Source organism: Tripterygium wilfordii, chromosome 18 (assembly GCF_013401445.1).
Source record: "Tripterygium wilfordii isolate XIE 37 chromosome 18, ASM1340144v1, whole genome shotgun sequence".
Taxonomy (NCBI): Eukaryota; Viridiplantae; Streptophyta; class Magnoliopsida; order Celastrales; family Celastraceae; genus Tripterygium; species Tripterygium wilfordii.
In genome coordinates, this window is record NC_052249.1 from 10,750,537 (window position 1) to 10,769,739 (window position 19,203).

At 36.2% G+C, this 19,203-nt stretch overlaps 2 protein-coding genes and 1 pseudogene across 3 annotated transcripts; all 3 read right to left on the reverse strand.

Annotated features, from left to right (window-relative positions):
* Positions 1–51: 51 nt before the first annotated feature.
* Positions 52–7,325, reverse strand: LOC119983981 (protein DEEPER ROOTING 1-like). Of its 2 annotated transcripts, XM_038827722.1 has the most exons (8): positions 7,223–7,325; positions 6,803–6,837; positions 6,439–6,534; positions 2,173–2,245; positions 882–1,405; positions 611–779; positions 475–530; positions 52–388 (listed from the first exon to the last, which is right to left on the reverse strand). In XM_038827722.1, exons 3-7 carry the CDS (start codon positions 6,463–6,465, stop codon positions 511–513), a joined length of 813 nt encoding a protein of 270 aa, XP_038683650.1. In that variant the 5' UTR covers positions 6,466–6,534; positions 6,803–6,837; positions 7,223–7,325; the 3' UTR covers positions 52–388; positions 475–510. The 2 variants fall into 2 exon arrangements, with proteins under 2 accessions (XP_038683650.1, XP_038683651.1); XM_038827723.1 differs by lacking the exons at positions 6,439–6,534; positions 6,803–6,837; positions 7,223–7,325 and adding an exon at positions 2,349–4,708.
* Positions 6,560–8,376, reverse strand: LOC119983982 (annotated as a pseudogene).
* Positions 8,377–9,866: 1,490 nt separating this feature from the next.
* LOC119984224 (inter-alpha-trypsin inhibitor heavy chain H3-like) lies at positions 9,867–16,261 on the reverse strand. Its single transcript, XM_038828071.1, has 13 exons — positions 15,762–16,261; positions 15,420–15,572; positions 15,093–15,305; positions 14,931–15,020; positions 14,673–14,789; positions 13,994–14,263; positions 13,406–13,562; positions 12,652–12,729; positions 12,129–12,229; positions 11,787–11,957; positions 11,105–11,179; positions 10,635–10,742; positions 9,867–10,301 (listed from the first exon to the last, which is right to left on the reverse strand). The coding sequence occupies exons 1-13, from the start codon at positions 16,146–16,148 to the stop codon at positions 9,960–9,962; spliced, it is 2,262 nt and encodes a 753-aa protein (XP_038683999.1). The 5' UTR covers positions 16,149–16,261; the 3' UTR covers positions 9,867–9,959.
* Between the last annotated feature and the right edge of the window lie 2,942 nt (positions 16,262–19,203).

Sequence of the window (19,203 nt, forward strand, 5' to 3'; positions counted from 1 at the left end):
AAGGGGATCATGCTAAAGTGAGTAAACTAACAACCCAATGCAATGATGTTCTTCACTTACAAATGATCTTACAAGGATCAAAAAGCCTTATACTAGGAAATACATACTGAAATATGTCTAGCTTTCCCAGAACGCAGATTTATAATTTGATGGACCACATAACATGTGTTTGTATTGTTTTCACAATACAAACACATGAAAAAAGGTGGGAGACAACAGCACCCACCAACAAAAATACACAAATACAATTGTGTATACATCAAATGTTTCTGTGGACTAATCAGGTGCTGAGATAAAAATCTAACTTATTGATGATTATTTACTCCAAATTCCAGCTCTAATCCACGATACCTTGTAGAATCCAACGAAGAAAAAACCCATCGTGAATCTGCAAACATCAAATTTAACATGAATTTCGAAATCAGTTTAATGAAAACACTACCATGAATGGACAAATCTGGTCAATCCCTTTACCTGGGAACCAAACACTCATCAAAGATGCAGGCAGTTTTAAATCTCCAGAACAATATCTGCAAAACAAAACAGGGATTCATTTACTTATGTGCATATAAGGTATTAAGGTAGCTTCAATAGCTAGAGTTATGCTTACATTCAGAATCAGTCTTGACCCATTTACATCCCTCATTGTTTTTCTCTTGTATTTCTTCTTCTTCATTTTGCCTCTTCTGCGTCGGTTTGTCTTCAAGAAATTTCTTCATCGAGGATGGCCGTGGAGGATTTTGAGGATTGATCTTCTTGTGAAGCAATGTCCTCAGAAGCTGCAAATAAGTACGACACAATTGTTATATAAAAAACTTCTATTCAAAAGAAATGATGCACATTTCATGCATGCTTATCAAGCTTTTTGTGTCCATATATACCTTTTCCATTCTGGATTCTTGAAATGTATCTCTCAAGCTGGGTTGAGGTGCAAACCCACTACTGCAAACAAACATTTTCTTGAGAAGAAAAGAAATTGATTTCTTCCCGATCGCTTTCTTTTTATTGTCCGCACATATATCTCTGCATCTACCGAGTATCACGCTGATAGTCCGTTCAATATTTTCTTCCTCTTTATCATCAGAATCATTGCAAATCGCATTACTAATCCTGCGATCAACCTCTAAACTCGAAGGACAATTAAGAAATCTATCCAATGGGAGGTTGGCAATAACTTCTTTCTCAACTTCGGTTTTCGGTTTTCGAGACAACAGTTTGGTCAATTCTTTTTGCAGTTTTCCAACTTCTTCAGGAGTGAAGTCATGTAGATCATCAGAAGAAGATGGATCCTCCTCTTGGATATCCACCACTTTTTCTTTAATTTCATTGTTACCAAAAGTCCCAATTGCCAGTAATCCATGAGGCCAGTCACTGAATTCTTCCCTTGCCTCTTGCTTCACATGATCTACCAAGATAAACAAATTGTTTAAGGATTAGATCTATTATTTATTTAATGATAATGGGGTAGCAGACTTGGGTGGGGGGGACAAAGCGACAATTCCTCCTACAGTACTATGTTTAATGTACTTATCCCATGTTAAGGTGTCATGGAAGGGATCTTGTACCAATATCACTTCTTTTACGCTTGTACTGCATCTTCCTACTAAAAGGTACCAAAATTGATCGAAACTATGTGCATCTTTTACAGCAAAAGCTCATGTGACGTGAACTAAGAAACTGAATGACCATTATCCCCTGTTTATGACTTGAGTGAACTTGATTATAGAGGATTCAATTGGAATTTGAACAGCAACACAATTTAATCAACAAAAGCTCATCATGAATAAATCAAAACCTATAGAACACCTAAAACTTATATATTTTGACCAATCTGAATTTAATTCAGAACAGAAATACAACTCAAAGCCAAATACCAGCACTACTATGTATTATCTTGCACTTGAAGCATCTCTTAGTGTCATAATTTAACTTAATCTAATTCAAACGTATCTGATTGATCAACAAAATGAAATGAACTTTACGTTTAAATCAAATCTTGATCCCATCTCTCCTCTGTCTCTCTATTAAAGAGAAACTGGAAATGTTGATTCTAAGAATAAACATGAAAATGTAGCTTCTAGCCATTGATGTAAGAAAGAGATAATGAAGACAGAGAACAATGATTACAAGGATACAAAGAGAAGAGTGAACAAGAAGGAAAAGAACGCTTACTAGTGACTGGTACTGTATTTGACTTTGTGCTTCCTTGTTTGCCATTTAGCTTATTATTCATCCAGCTAAAGAGCTGCCACCAAACAAACAATAAACCAAAAGCATTTCTTCAGCAAACTTGAAATTCTACAGTATCAAATTCTAACACAGGTAGACATAAGAATATTCATGCTTACCTTCATTTTTGAGAGAGATATGAGAGCTTTTTGTGTAGTATAGATTTGAACAATAGAGGTTCCTCTGTAGTAAGTACGTAAGAAGGTAGTATAGAGATTGTGAGAGGGAAGTGGGAATGTGAATTGGAAAAGTGAGAGTCTACAGCTTAAGAAGTATTAAAAATGGAATTTTGATGAATTTGATGGTCAAGACTATGGAGCAGACTTTTAAGGTTCGAGTTCCCAAACACGGCCTTCACGTATCCACCCTTTCTTTATCTTTGCATCCGACCTTTTCTTCTCTAATCTATCCACCTCTCTTAAATCTTTCTTCTACATACCCCACCACCTTATAAAACATTCCCTAATCTTTTATTTTAATCAGCATTTGGTATTTAATCCAACTGTACACAAGAAGTTGATGTGGCCCATCGTGCAGCCGTCCGATTAGGGTATACAAATCCAAAGACAGTCTTTAATCAATACAAAAGCTGGTTTTTAATCTCTACACAATATTTGTCATCAGACGTTTACAGTGTTGACACGAGTGGAAATAAACTTGGGAGTAGAATAATCACTCCTGATTCCTTTTAGTAGACTCCATATTGTCTAAACCACATATGATACGACAAACATCCAATTAGACAGCAACTTTTCCTTCTTATTTTTATAGTTGGGACCGATAGTAGAAAGTATAGAATAATGCATCAAAAAAAAAGGATGCACTTTGCAGGTTAGAACTTAGAGACTTGTCTCCCCTGAAACCATATACACTGTCATGCAAATACAGCTCTCACACTCATACACAACTAGCCCAGTGAACAGAGAAAAAAAATCTCGAGCCAGCTGTAAAATGTGAACGATATATGAGGTGAGATTATCCTGGAATAAACTTTGGGAGGAGGGAGGCTTGCACCCCTTACAATGTATATAATATATGGTGAGACGAACTTGGTCTCTCGATTGGAAGAACTGGCTCCAACCAACTAGACCTTTTATAAATTTTCCGTTGCTACTACAAGCGAACATGTGGTCAAGTGATGGAATTGTAAGGGTGCAACCTCGAGGTAAAGTTCAATTCATGTCTTCGACCCCGTCCACTGCGGGATTCTTGTGCACGTGTTATTTTACCTTACCTCATAATGCTAAAGACGACATGAGCAACAGAGCAAATTTTCCTTGGGAGCTAGCCAGGAAACATGCTGAAACATAGTGGAATCACTCAGAGAGTAAAGCAAAGCATCTAAGAGAGAGAGAAAGGGGGGCAGCTTCTTTGATTTGCAAAATAATCACTCAATTATCAAAGTGATAAAGCAATTACCAAAATCGTTACCGATTGAAACAAATCTAAGTGGTCTCTAAGACAGACAAATGAGAAAAAGCTATCCAAAGCAAACAAGTAATCAACTAAACTTAAGAATAATCTAGTCACTCAAGGATAATATATTGGGTCATAAGAACCCAAAGTTCACATGGCAATGTCTCCCTTAGTGACGAAATTGGCTATCAAAGACTGAATCTCACATTCTCACCAGCCCCTGGTTGTCAAGCACCAAATTTTAGACCCATGCTTTATGGACGGTGCTAACTGCTAAGCAGTTTTGCTTACTTAGTTACTAACTTCGCTAATTCAAATTCATTAGAGAACTTATTACACTAGCAGCAACAGAATAAGCCCCTTCCGAGACAAAGCAAATGGAGATTAATGCCAAATAGTTAAGTAGCTCTTGATCAACATACCAATGACCAATTATATTTTCATGTTAAACTGTCATGTTTCCATTTTCTCTCACACATTATGAGAGGCACAAAAAGAAATGCTACTTAAGAACTTGTGTTCATAGAAAGGATTTGATCTCTTCTCAACAACTTATCAAGTTCATCTACAGAAACTAATGGCAACAAATCAAAAAAAAAAAAAAAAGTTGAGATGAAAGGAATCATCTTGACAAGATCTTGTAAGAATGTAGGCAAAGCAAATACAGACGCCTCGTTAGCAAACAAAGTCATTGACTCATTGGTGTACTTAAATAAAACCGATCTCATGGATTTACGGATCAGGAATCCTTTTTGCTCCTAATTGTCAAGGCTAATAGGTAACAAACATCACTCCCAATTTAATAAATTTTACCAAAAAAGGAGCTCAGCAGAAGTTTCCAAAATCAGCCAAGCAGGCACTTCCATTCCCAAGGAGAGAAGGTTGACAATATAATAACCTATTTTCAGAGTTAAAATACTAAGAGAATCCCACCTCTGACAAGTTGCACACTTGTGAACTTAGCCAGAGTAGTAGACTAGGCCAATGGTTTTGAACCGGAATCAAATAACATATGACAACAGCTCTTAGAGCAACTCCAATGGTAAAAAAAAATATCAAGCACTCCAAAACCATTCTCTCTCTTCTCCTCTCTCCTGGGTGGCATAATTTAATTGGGTGAGTGGGTCTCACAATATACACTATTCATCAACACTTCATACTCATTTTCTCTCTCTTACTTTTCATCACATCTCTCTTCATTTTCATTATCTCTCTTCCTTGTCATCATCTCTCTCTTCACTATTCATCAACTATATACATACTCCATATTTCAAGTGTCATTTTCCACAACAACCTATAAAACAAGTGTCATTATCAAGAAAGTATTATCTAATATGTTTTCAAGTGTTCATTTTCATTCATTGTAGAGCTGTAGCACTCTAAATTATCCATAAAGTGTTGTTTCAAGGGCTTGAGATGTCATCCATTGGAGAAGCTCTTACTTTTTTAGTAAAACAATCAAAACCAAGTAAAAAGAAAAATAGAGCAAACATTTAAAATTCAATATCATCTGAAGAATGGGTACCGCCTTCCAAGAAAACTAGCACTATCTATGAAGAAAAAGAAAATCAATTTGTGGTTCTTAGAATCAAGATGATATTTTACATAGGGAAATGTAGAACTAGAGAGAACTAAACCACCCCCCTCAACCTTGGTCCGTGCCACCAGGAGAGTCAAATCGATCTTAATCTTCCTCTCTAATCCACTTTAGTTTATCATATCTTGTTCTACTAGGTCCCATTGGACACAACCCACCCAATCACGTGAGTATTCACTTTAAAAGGAGGTGGGTCCTTGCCACGTCAGACTTGGCAAGTATAAGCCGATGACTGATAAGTGGAAAGTGGAAAACTAAAAACAAGTCCCGACAAACTAAATCCATCATCTTATGTCGGACCAACACGTGTACCAAAGGGGTCGAGTTGACTTTCCTCACCGATTAGAAAACCCTAAATTAGTCTTTCTTCACATGATTGGATTACGCTATAATCCACGACCTCTTAAGCCATTGATAAACAAACGTTGAGATAATGAAAGATTTTGTTTAAATTAGACATTTAGTATGTCAAAACTCTCTGATTGGCAGACACTGATCATGGCAGATAAAGAGTCTGGAGTAGTTGTGTAGGATTTCAACTCTTGGAATTTAGGGCAAAAGGACAACAGCTAATGCAAATTAAGACGCCACCAAGTTCGTCACTTGTAATGTTTAAAAAATGGGAAGTTTAGAAGAATTCCTCGAGATGCATGTGATGAGCAGATGAAAGGGGAGTCGACAATCACTGGAATCAAGAAGAGAAGAACGAAGAGAAATTAAGAAACCATGTGGAATGTCTAGGGGGTTCAAAAATCATCCTAGATTTTTAAAACAGCTTACTATTTGTGGTATGTCTTGAACTTTCCGGCTGATATAAAAAAGAACTTGTGATGTGGCCATCTAACACCCAGGAACCCTTTAGTTAGTGGTCATCATGATTTGACCAGGCACCAGCTCTCTTTTCATTAGATCTCCATCTCCTGTTAACTTTTAGACGCTGGAGTATTTCAATAACATACTTAAGATTGAAGGCTATTATATCTTACTGACAAATGTTAAACGATATAATAAAAAAATTATCAACTATAACCTAGTGGACATCCCTAGGACATCAGAAAGATAATAAATCCAGTTGCAAGAACTAGGTCCAAATAAACCAACTTTCATTCTGCAGAACCAGTTGTTTTCATTTGATATGTGAACGAAATGCCCATAGATTTAAATGCAAGTGACTCAATGGTGGCCTGACTATTTACCTCGGTTGAACGGGCATAGCATGTCATTCAGCAGTTGCAACAGGGTCCTGGTGCAGCCTTATAACGTTTGGTTCACGGCATAAAAGAATAAACCTCCTACATAATTAGTCATGTGGCCTTCGATCAAACATTTGAACTCCCTGATGCTTCTCAAAAACAAAAAATAGTGTCCACAAACTGTTTGGGATAAAGGCTTTGGAATGATACATATTCAGGAATCTCCCTTGTATGACATAGATCAACAAAGCAGATAACCAAAACACCATAAACTATAGGGTAGTGTAATTGTTTGTCTCTAGATTTATGGGGTTAGAGAGGATTTAAAGACTAGAGGAGAACATGTCGTTCTGTCATGAGTTCTTACCGGTTAAAATTCATCGTGTATCATAACCGCCGTCCCTGCCAAAACAAATTCATCAACTTAAGGAACTACTTCTGATAACTAGAGTAAATATGAAACATCACTGGCTAGATTAGGAGTGTATAGTTGGGTTGGAACATCATATACAAATGTGAAGAGAAACTCAGAGGTAGAAGCAATTCCACCATTTGTTTAACAATTTAATCTAGTCAGTAGTTCAAAATTCACGTTATTCTACTTTTACAGGGGCATCATTTATATGTTTGCTAATGTGCACGGTCTTAATAGGAATATGAAAAAAAAAAGTGTTTCCTTTGAGTCTCTCCGCCCTTGAATATAAGGACACAATCAATTTAAAAAATAAATTTCATATCTGCATACACAAGTTCACCATGTTTGACTCAAAAGAGAATAGAAATTGACCTGATGATGTCCCCCCAGAAAACAATGAAATCTCTCTTTGAGCCGATTGAAGAGAATCTGAACCATGAATGCAATTCTTTTGTGAATCCGCCCACACATTGCTCTGATACTGCAAAGTAAAAGGGGGACAGTTAACCCAACCAAAAAATGTAAGACAAATGAAATAATCGTAATCATATTGATGAAACATGTGAGGATGAGTAGTTTTAGCCTTCCTTGAATCAAACGGTCCAATTATATTACGCAATTTGCAATTGCATTTTCCTTTTCCGATACCATGACCAAAACTGGACCACTAGTAGAAGTAAATTATAAGTGAGACAGAAATGTCTGCAAATATATACCACAGGTTAACATAATGATACTACCAACTTCATACAAGCATCAAGCAATTAGAGTGAAGAAAAGCCAAACAAAAGCCCAGATGTCATATCAACTATTATCACATTAATTCTTCTACACAGCATAATCTGAGAGCTGTAAACCCAAATTCTCACACAGCAAAAGACAACACTTGGTACCTTAAGAAATATATTAATCATAGTTGGGAGATTCAATGATTCATGCATAAGGTGAATTTGGTTTATCAACGATAAATTAAGAGGAGAGGGCCTTGTATATGTCTTCATATACCATCAGATGTTGGCCTTGTATATGTCATATACAGTCAACATCTGACTAATAAAATTGTATTCATATGGTTGAATGTTCAGAACATCACATGCTAAAATTATATTGCAAACCAAGAAAAGATGTGAGGGCAATGAGAAATATCAATTTCTGTTGACAAATTTGACAAACTAATGCAGTTCTTTAAAGCAAAAAAAGGGCATTACTAATTAAGAACCGCCAAGGAAGAAGTGGTAAAGACAGTCCAATAGCATTTACTATACTCGATGTCATTCAACTTACAGCAACAAAGGACTATTAGAAGTAACATGCAACCACTAAGACAAAAATGATACCTAGTCACATATTCGATAGGACTGGAAAAGAAGCTCCTTGAAGAGTGCTCGGCATAAAAGCTTGATGCACTGTCCTTATCGAGTTGAGTGATCATTTCCTTGAAGATGTGGAAACCAGAGTCCAAAATGACCTTTTTTTATAGCATCAGTGTGGTTGCCGAACAATCCATCTGGTTTTATCATAGCTAATGTTTTTCCTCTTCGACACTTGCGTTGCTCAAATACCTATACTGCTCGGAGCATTTTAGGTAACAAACTAATTAGATAAAGTGAACAAGATATGTTAATAGTTAATCATGTTAACATTGTCTCACTGCCAGAAGAAGTAAAAATATAAAGGAAAAAAGTAGGTGCAATTTCTCAACAGCGATCAAGATTAAGGTCTTTTGATCAAATTAGTATGACCCTTTATAAAAAGTTCTAACGGTCTGACAATATTTATAGTGTATGAAAACATAACAACGGACAAATGGAATAAGGAAAAAGTTGCAGGAACGAGAAGATGATTGAGCAGTTCTGATGAGTCAAGTATTTTAGACATAGTTTTTCTTTTAGTGAACATACATAGATGTACAATATTTTCAGATATTTTCCCTATTGTTAACGTTCTCGACAATTCATCATCCTCATTCTATTATGTATGGACAATAGAAATCGACAACCAGAAAGCACTTACAGCATCTTAAAGAGGAAGATTCGATGATAAGGCATCGATAACTAATCAACTCTAATCCATACAGAAATCACCTAAATCAAAATTCAAAAACTGTCAATCGTTTTTTGACAACAGACTGCAAAAAAATCACGGTACCCCTACAACCTCCGTCTGACAAAGGTTAACTCCACAAGCCAAACTGGATGTGAAAAATAACAGATCTATAACACCAGAAATTGCGTCTTCCATTCAGACTCTGATTTTTACCATGCCAAAGAAAACGAGAAACCCTAATTACAGACCAACCAGTTCGTAATAGAGATAAATAAGAGGAAAAAGAAGACGAAGATCAATTTATCGAGGTACCGAACCCTATGAAACGACATCTCCAACGACTCACTGTAAATAAGCGAAAATTCAACATGAAATCATCAACAATGAAAAACCTAGCACATTTACCTTCAGTGTTGCTTCAATTTACTATTGCTTCGGCATCTAATGCTAGGTTTTATGGCAATAAATGTAGTTAATTATTTACCTCGATTCATCGAGTTTTCACTTTTCAATCCTCCGTAATTGAAGAAAATCGGAGTGGATTTTCCGCTTCAATCTTCTGTTTGCTGCAGTATCCAGGGAAACAAACAGAGCCATCGCGGGAATTTGTGAAGGAAAGAGCGGGAAAGTGGCGGAGAAGAAATGTCGGTGAATTTTGGAATCGACTTATGTCCCACGCTTATGTCCCATCCTCATCCCACCCCTATTTAAACCGTCAGATTTTCTAATTTAAAACGACCCGTTCGATCATGATTACAGACTTACCAGGTGTCCCATGAAACAAAAACTCGAGTTTGCCCTTCTTAACCATGTTATCGTCAGTTAGTCAGCTCTCCTATGGCTCAAGGTCCCATTGAGCAAAAACATCTCGGCCATTTTGCGGCAGAGCGATGAGATTTCGGTGGGGCGGCGGCGATGAAATTATCTTATACAAACCAAAGACATCTGATTTAATGTGATATGAGAACGATAAGAGTAGAAATTTTGAATACTTACATACTTACATGTCAAATTACAGATATCAGATTGTTGTACTGTTTCATGTTCAAGTTCCTTAATAACATTACAGACATTCACAAAGCTCAAAACAACAACTGAAGCACTCAAAACAAGCGAGAGCCGCGCAGAGTTGTGAAAGAACTATGGCGCATTGGTTATTCATGCGTGAACAAGTTTGGATGCAGCACATGCAACAGACGCGATCGAGCAATCTATGACAACAGTTGGTGGCAGCATTAATGAACAATTCTGCAGCTTGAGATGACTTGTTTGATTCCTCAGTTCTTGGAGGAATGTTCTCAGCTGTCGCAGCCAAGTTGCCAAAGCCGACACCAAGGCGTCTGAGGAAAATCATCTTCTGGCTGGTTGAGTCCGTCTTCCTAAGCACGTTTATCATCTTGAACGCCTGTGTTATGAAGTGATCCCAAAATTTACGTAGACCATTTTACCAAACACACCATATACGCTCAAAAAATATAAGTTCTAATGAACGGACTCATAATCAAGTAAAGCAAGTATAGGTTGGATTGAAATTTCGAAAAAATTCCGTGAATTCTGTGGTTTTGATGCAGTATCACTTCATAGAATAAGGAATATAACATGATCAAATGGCAGACCAAAAGGGAGAAGTAATTTTGCATCTAAACTATGCAAGTCGACAGTGGTAAAGAGTTCAAAAACTTTTGTCAGAAATTAGGAGTAACCAGAACCATCGTACAGAAGCTAATAAAACTCGTACCTCCTGAAGCAGAACCGGTTCAGGTTCTTTCTCCCCTTTGAAAGTTTGATCTAAAATCATTTGTGTATACTCTGAAAGAACTCCACTTCGTATGCTCATTCTTGCAATCTAAAATAAATAACTCAGCAATTAGAACAATCAAAGAACGAGACAAGACAAAGTTGTACCAGGAAAAGTAAAAATAAATTCGTCAAGCCACACCAGTTTGCTTCACAATTCAACAAGAGATGTCATATTCAGACACTCCATCTTAAGCTAATCAATGAACTTTGCCTCAAACTTGGTTGCATCCAAAGAAAGTGCATTAGTTTCTCTAGGCAACGTCAATTTATATATTTTTGGTCTCTGCAACTTACTCTTAACATTTCACAAAAAAATTTCTTTTGAATATATGTTCCATTTAAAGCATAATTTAGCTCCACTGTTGTCATGATTCTTAAAACTAAATACAAGACAATTCAGAATCCAACCTTCTCTTCGAGTTCTTTGCTTTCAAACAGCCACGCACGAGCTGTGAGTACATCAATTTGTCTCCTCGCAAAGACCTGCCAAACAAAGTAATGCTTATTAAGTATTTACACTCCGTGCAATTTTTCTAATCACACATTCTTATTACAACACTAGATTTGAATATGTTCTGGATGAAATATATTCTGTAAGCCCAAGAAATGACGAGCAGTTTTCTTTCCATTGATACCTGTTGTATGTGTCAGAGAAAAAAGGCTAATCCAATTTGAGCAGAAAGCCCAAGTAGCTATTGCATCGACACTACGACGGATCACTTTAACTAACTCGCCATTAGAAACTTTTTGGAAGGACTACCAATGAGTATATTACCAAGGCACAAAAACCTCACCCCAAAAAAAAATGAAAGCAATGTCAAGATGCAGAAGCAGAGAACAAAATGACAAGATGCTGACTATATTGAACTTTAAAACATATCGCTGTCTTTTCCAGAACTTAACGGTTGTAAGTGTGCACATCCTGAGAAAATCACAATAGACATTTATTAATGTAATCAAGTTTTAAAACAATACAAGTCATCTTCTATGAACTAATGAACATGTCTATTGTGCATGATTAAACAAAATAGCCAACATCAACATCCCATATCCTACAAAATTGCCTGTGCATAAGGAAATTGAAACATACCCTGTCAAGTGGCAAATCCTTTGCCTTCAGCACTTTCAAGTCCAAAACAAAACTGCTCATATCTGCTAAGGTGCCATTAACTTTGAAAGATTCCGGCAAATTTCCAGTGTATCTTCCCGATAGAATCAATGGGCTTTCAGATGAGAGGTCTGGGATGTGAGAAGGAAATAACTGCAATGGATGCAGTAAAATGAAATGTCAGGGATACACCAAGAGAGATCACACAAAATGAAAGTAAACGCCCTTCATGTAAAATAGTAAAATACACAAAGTAAATCCACCAAGAGACTGGCTAATTAGATGAAAAGAGCATTTAAACAGTGTGGCTAAGAGTTTGCATACCTCAAGTGATTCTAGGTGTTCCGAAACATCCATGGATATATTGGCCAGAATGACTGATGAAGCAACTGTAAACAATCTCCGAATCCCAAACTCTACTGAATCTGATCATACACAAACAGAGCATATGAGGACAAATGTTATCCTCATAATCTGTTGTTAGGTGATAAAATAAATTGGTAATGCATTAAAACGAAATAATTGCAAAAAAATGAATTATTGTTTTAACGGGATGTGTTGTAATACTAAACAGCAGTATATTTTATCAAGTAAGAACTAGATGTCTTAATTCTTGAGGATGATGAATTTTTTCCATGTAAAATTGCTAAAGCATCAGGAGAACGACAGATGGGGAATCATGGGGTGTTGCCTTACAATAACAAAAAAGTTTTTAATACAATATATTTTTGCTTTTGTAAACGTGAGAAATATTTAGTATGCACGAGCTAAATTTAACATTTAATTCAATGAGCAAATGAGCACGATGGATTTATTTATTACCATTAACCAAAAAAACACAACTGACCTGCATCATAAGCACTATCATAATGACCCCTCCCAATAAATGCTAGCATTTGCAAGAAGTAGTGATTACAGTAGGAACCTGAAAGAGTGAGAGAGACAGCAAGGAGACCATGCTTTATTAGAAAATACTAGAAGATGAATAGGTATGGTCCAAGAATGCAGTAGTGTATAAATGAACATGCCACAGATGGTTGATTTAGAACAACAGAATGAAAATATGAGAGCAATTACTGACAATCCATCCACTAGAAACTGGGGGAGCAAAACATAGCCGTCAATGATAAGGGCAAAGTAGAGGCGGTAAAGGTTAGGATATCAGGATGTCTTTTCTACATATAACGTCTACTCCATCTACTGCAGTAACTGCACCCATGATGAGTTGCAGAAGCAACCTTAAGATGCCGCAAACCAAGGGAACGGCCAAAGGAATTTGGGTTAGGTAGCAAGAAAAGACATGCTGACACAGATATTAAATAATGGTTGTAAGAACACAATTTTCACATACATAGACAAAGCCTAATTCGTAAATCAGCGAGTAAGCTTGCTTGGTCATGAGCCAAATTATGTAAAGGTGAAGTTTGAGTTCAAAGCAATGTAATCAAACAAGCTTAAGGCTTAGCTCACTATGCCTATTATGAGTTCAAGGCCAAAACAGCAGCAGATTTGATATTAAGACAGCTCACGACAGTCTTGACTTGAATTACAAAATTTCTGAGCCTTGAAAGCATAATCTGCATGAGTAGCAATATCTTTACCTATGCCAAAGGTACATATGCGTGGAGAAATTCTTCCTTCATTGTTGAGATATCCTTTCATTATATTGCAAATGTCTCTTTCATTGTCAACAGCCCCGTCAGTTATGAGGAAGATGAGAGGAATTGAATCACTGGTATCAGACAGCATCTTCATAGCCTAAATTAAAGCACATTAAAAGGATAACCTTAAATAAAATCCTGTAGGAGAATGCGCTATAATTTATGAAAGTTAGCACGTGCTAACAATAAGCCAATAATGATGCAGCATCTGAGAATGTGAAAGTTAAAGGATACAAGTGATCAATTAAAAATCAACAACCTAACAGGTGAGTTCCAATAATATAGTAAACATAATATTCTGGTAATTTTCTTCCATGTTTCAAGGGAAACTGCAAATCAACTGCTAACCAACATATGCATGCCCTATGTACGGCATAAAAACCCAAAAATGATGCTAACTTTAAAGTCCTTATGTTTCAGAAGATATGATTTGCCATATGTGATTGCATGAGCACAAAAAATGTAGCTGGTTAGCATCTGACACAATAATACCAGAGAGGTCAATTAACATTCACAAAATACAAGTACCTGTTTAAGTGGAAGCAAAAGGTTTGTACCACCATCAGCAAGTAAACTACTGTTTAACCACTGAGTAGCATTCAAGATTGCTCCCTCGGTTGCCAACGCCATTGATGATGAGAATAAGCGGGTCTCTCCATTGAAAGCAATAATGTTAAATGAATCTTGTGGATTAAGCTCAGAGAGTGACCCCAGCAGTGCATTCTTTGCATTCTCAAGAGGGCTTCCTCGCATGCTCCCACTTGTATCAACAATAAATACCACTTCCTTCTTGAAAACCTATCATATCACTATATGAAGTAAGGCTTAACCATTTCGCAAGTAGACAGTGATAAATTTCTTGTTTCTAAACAATGATATTTGGTGTCCTGTGCTATTGTGATAACCAGATATCTGTATGAGCCAAAAACTGATAAAATCAACCCTCCATCTTATTAATTTGTGCCTCAGAGGCTCATAGTTTAATGATATCTCTCCTTTACAATCTTTTTAAAGGAATTTTAGCCTTCATTTGGTTGCTGTGTCTAGCCCCTCCGCATCACCACAACAAATATGTATGCTTGCTTGGGGCTTACAACCCGTGTATCTACCTACACAAACATACTTATATGTACAAAAAGAAATTGGGTTATATGCACCATCCTTCTATAGAAGCAGAAAACAGATGTGTTCGCTAATGCTAATAAACCTTCCTAATGTGGTTGTTTCCAGGGAAGAGATAGAAGCAGATCATTTGTCTCTGATCAAAGTCATGCAAAGATGGAGGTTGCAACAGCACCCCACCAAATAATTCACTTGAAGGAACCTGCAGATAAAATAATCAATTACAATAACCAAGCTATGGAACCCCATATCAGGTGTGCACAAAGCACACCTAATTGAGATTAACAACCACACAAAAAGTAAAGATATATCAAGATGAAGAAATCAGGGTTCAAGGTCTTACAGTATATGAGAAATTGAAGTCAGAATTCGACCATGTTGACACTTCAGCTTCATATACAAAACCTAATTTACCAGCATCACGCCTTAGCTCCTGGGAGTCATAACTATTAATTGTGCTTGTTTGCAATGAGATGGTGATTAAACTTGTAATTCAATGACGTACCTTTAAAGCATGGCTACTACATTTGGACAAAATTTCTCCTCCAATACCGGAATTCACATTCAATAATATCTTTTCCTTCTTGGAAATCTTCTTCCCCACCGGAGTCACATATGCTGGAAAACTGAAAGGTACGGTAAGGCAGAACTGACCCTCATGGTGCACTAGTTGCTGAGACCAAGTTGCTCTAATTGAAAGAGTTGACCCTCCATCAACCTAAAGAAAAGTAAGATAACCATCTTGGTAAGGGTAGCAAGAAACAATTGCACATACTACCAGTAACAATTGCAAGTAGTCAACAAATAATTGTTACAAGTCCAAAGGAATCACCTGGGGAATTTTGAATGTATATATGCGGCCTTTCAGAAAACGTCCATTATCACCTTCAGAGACTTTGTCCTTGTCGTCGACACCGTCTGCTTTGATCAGTTGGGTATGATATGATCTTCCAGTAATATCAACCTCAACACCTAGAAGTGAACCCTGTTAGCCACATAATGTTTCCTTTGAGAACATAAATTTTCATACTGGACCCCATAATTTAAGGAAAAAGGGTTACTCTCATTCATAAATTGCACATTAAACCCAGAAAACAACAACTCTTAGTGAACTGGAGATGAAATAATTTTCTATCACTTATCGAGCAAGCAAGATTTGAAAGTTTTTCCCTACCTTATCCCCCATTGGAATCGCAATTGAACAATCACACCTTCTACTCGTCATAATGCAATGCACGCGCCACGCGCCGCTAATGCTAATTGTAGCGTGATCCAGGCAACAGTCAACCTCCATGCCTACATCAAGCATGTGAAGCGGTATCAGTGCCGGAGGCTGGCACCGTCCGTGCACGTAGGGCTGGTAGCTGGGCACGTCCGGGTTATCCACTGCCTCTGGCTCAGGGACAACCGCGTACACCATCACCGCCGTTGGAAGGTAAGTCGCAGTCAACGACCTCGACATGGATGGAATGACTGCCACTGGCGATGAATCCTTGCCGTAATAAATCCGTTCAGAGAGCCTCAAACCTAACTCGACTGAGTTGCCAAACTCTTCCGACATCGCGCCAGATAGATAAAATTCCCGGCAACAATTGCGTCCGTACAGTTTGGAGTCAAATGAGCTTTCTGGAGTGGTTGCGGAAGAGTAGAGTCGTGAATGAACGTATTATAATTTATAATTTATAATTTATAATTTATTTGTGTATCAGAAATGAGTTGGAATCACTTTTGAAATACAGTTAGAGTGAGTCAGAGAAGGAAGATGGAGAGACTTTCTTTTTCTCTTTTTTCTTTTTCTTTTTTAGAAAATAAAATATTAAAAGTGGATTTGACACTTTTCTGCTATTGGTTAGTTTGTCATTTCGTTTCTAATGTGAGGGGGCACGCACCTTGGAGAACGTTTGGACGGTTCGATTGACATGGAAGGTGTGAGAGAGACTGGTTCAATCGACTTTCAGTAATGATACACATCACAATCGTTGGTTGGTATTCACTGTTCATTTACTCAATTGAGTTGTACGCTTTATGTGCATTATCTGAGAGTCCACGAATTCATTTTGATGTTATGGGTTCAATTCAATAGCTATGATAATTATGATACTCCGTTTGACATAGCGAAAAAATTGATTTTTAATGCTAACGAAAATGTTGTGAAAAATATGCTGAGCTTAAAGCTGTGAAATATGTTATGAAATATTTGGTGAACTAAAAACTGACGCTAGCGGAAAAACTGTTGAAATAAAGTACTATAATATTTATTTTTATTTTTATTTTAAAATTAATCTAATAAATATAATTCTTATTAAAATTAATTTTAAGTATTAATTTAATTAATCAAATATAATTTATATTTAAAAGTAATTTTAAGTATTTTTTAATTAATCAAATTAATTAAACTTACATTTACTGTATTTTTTCATTTATATTTAATTAATCAAATAAATTTTGTTACATTTATTGTATTTTTTAATTTATCATTGTGTATTAAAATTAAATTTACTGTTATAATAATTATAAATGCATAAATATAATTGATTTATAATTTTTATTAAAATATAATTATATTTAAATTATTAAATAATAATATTTTATATAAAAGTGTGGGACCCACACTTAAAAATTAAAAAAATGAAAGTGGCAGCTTTTTGGCGTGAGACCCAAACCAAAACGCTGCAGTGGAAACTTTCGCTGCAAAAGAAGCTCCCTTCTTTTACGCCAGCGGATCAGTTGGCTAGGAATCAACGGATCCGTTTCCACTTTTGTTGTGCCAAAACAGGCAGTAAATGTTGATATCTTTATCATTTTTGATTATTTTCCTTTTAAATAAAAAAAATGCTTGGTCCCAAATTTATTGCCTCATTTTTTAAATAGAAGTGTTGGATGTATAAATGATCCTATATGTGTTCATCATCAATGAGGATTTTTCATGTACAGATTGGAGGTTAAAATAGAAAAGAAGAAAAATAGGGTATGTACTATGTAACATTGTTAAAAAAATAAACAGTATATAGTGTCCTTGTCTGGAAAAAAAAGTCAGTTGGTAATGGAAACAAATCCCACAATCATCTGCAAAATGCAAATTGAGTAGAATTAATTATTTTAAATTTGTTGGCTTTGAGTCCACACGATGTTGGCCCATTTTTCCTCCTGTATTTTCCTTTCATGCAAAATGCAAATTGAGTAAAATTAATTATCTTAAATTTGTTGGCTTTGAGTCCACACGATGTTGGCCCATTTTTCCTCCTGTATTTTGCTTTCATGAATATGAACAAACTTTACAATTATTCGGCGCGTCTTTTTGTTTTTTTGACATGTGTTTGTTGAAACATTGTGCCTTTTGAGGACAAGTGGAAGAAAACAATAAGTCAAAAAAGTGTCGGTTGGGGTTGGGTTGGATTGGATTAGATAGGGCTTATCAACGTGTGTGGCTCATGTTTTCTTCGATTTCTTTACTAATCCGTTCTTTAGCGCCACATTCGAAAGGACTTTAATAGTTGACAGATGCGAAAGAGAGGGCCTAATGAATATATTTTTAATTTATTTACTAATAAACTTATGGATTTGTAAACCCGATTAAAATATATTCATAATATTTTTAAAAAATAATTTTGGGCCCCTAAATCACAATAGGCAGAGTGTGTTGTAAAACCCTAATTTACAGGCTATTACATAGGCGAAATCCCATGCTAAAAGACTAAAAATAAAAATAAAATAAAAACGGTGTTTAAAAGATACTTAGGGCAGAAAACTTGGGGAGGCTTGATGAAGGTGACATTATTAGCATCATTAAGTATTCATTCAAGCTGAGCAACTGTTGATGATAAAGACTGCCTGCCACGCGTCGAAATAAAATAACCATTAGAACTTATTAGAATGTTAGATCCTGGACCATGGGGGGTCCATATTAATGGCCTCTGATGGTCATGGCCCAGGGTCCAGCCCAAAAGAAAATGGCAGTATGGCAGGGCAATCAAATGCACATGCCTCAGTCCAATCTCCACCGTTGGATTGCCTAGTGAGTAAAATCTCTGGGTACTACTACAATAGTACAATTCTTGGGACCAAGATAATGAGATGTTTGTCTCTATATGTTCCTTCCTCGACCCAACATTCAAATTCAATGAAGCTGTTGTATTATATTATATGTGCAATGTGATGTCTTCTTCTTGCCACCAAAAGTTGACGTGTAATGTGTTATCTTTAATCAATGTGACCCATTATATTTATATTTATATTTATTGGGTGGTCTACATTTCTTGTTTGTTCAAAATAGTATCCAACTAAAGTTTTACATTAACAATTGGATTAGGCAATGAACAATATATATAATGAACAATATTATATATGTGTGTGTGAGAATTCTCAGGTGAGAGGGATCCATCTGATACCATTCGTTTGATGTAAATGCGCCCCCACAAGTGATGAGACTCGTGCATGAATGGTGTTAGATGAATCTTGCACCTGAGAAACTCTCTCTCGTATAATTTTTATAAACAATGAACAATATTTAAAAAAATAATAATAAATAATGTGCTTAGATTCCTAATCCATATCATTAGATCTCTAACTTGCTATTGCTGCCAAGGTTAATTCCTTTCATTGAGTGTTAGGTACAA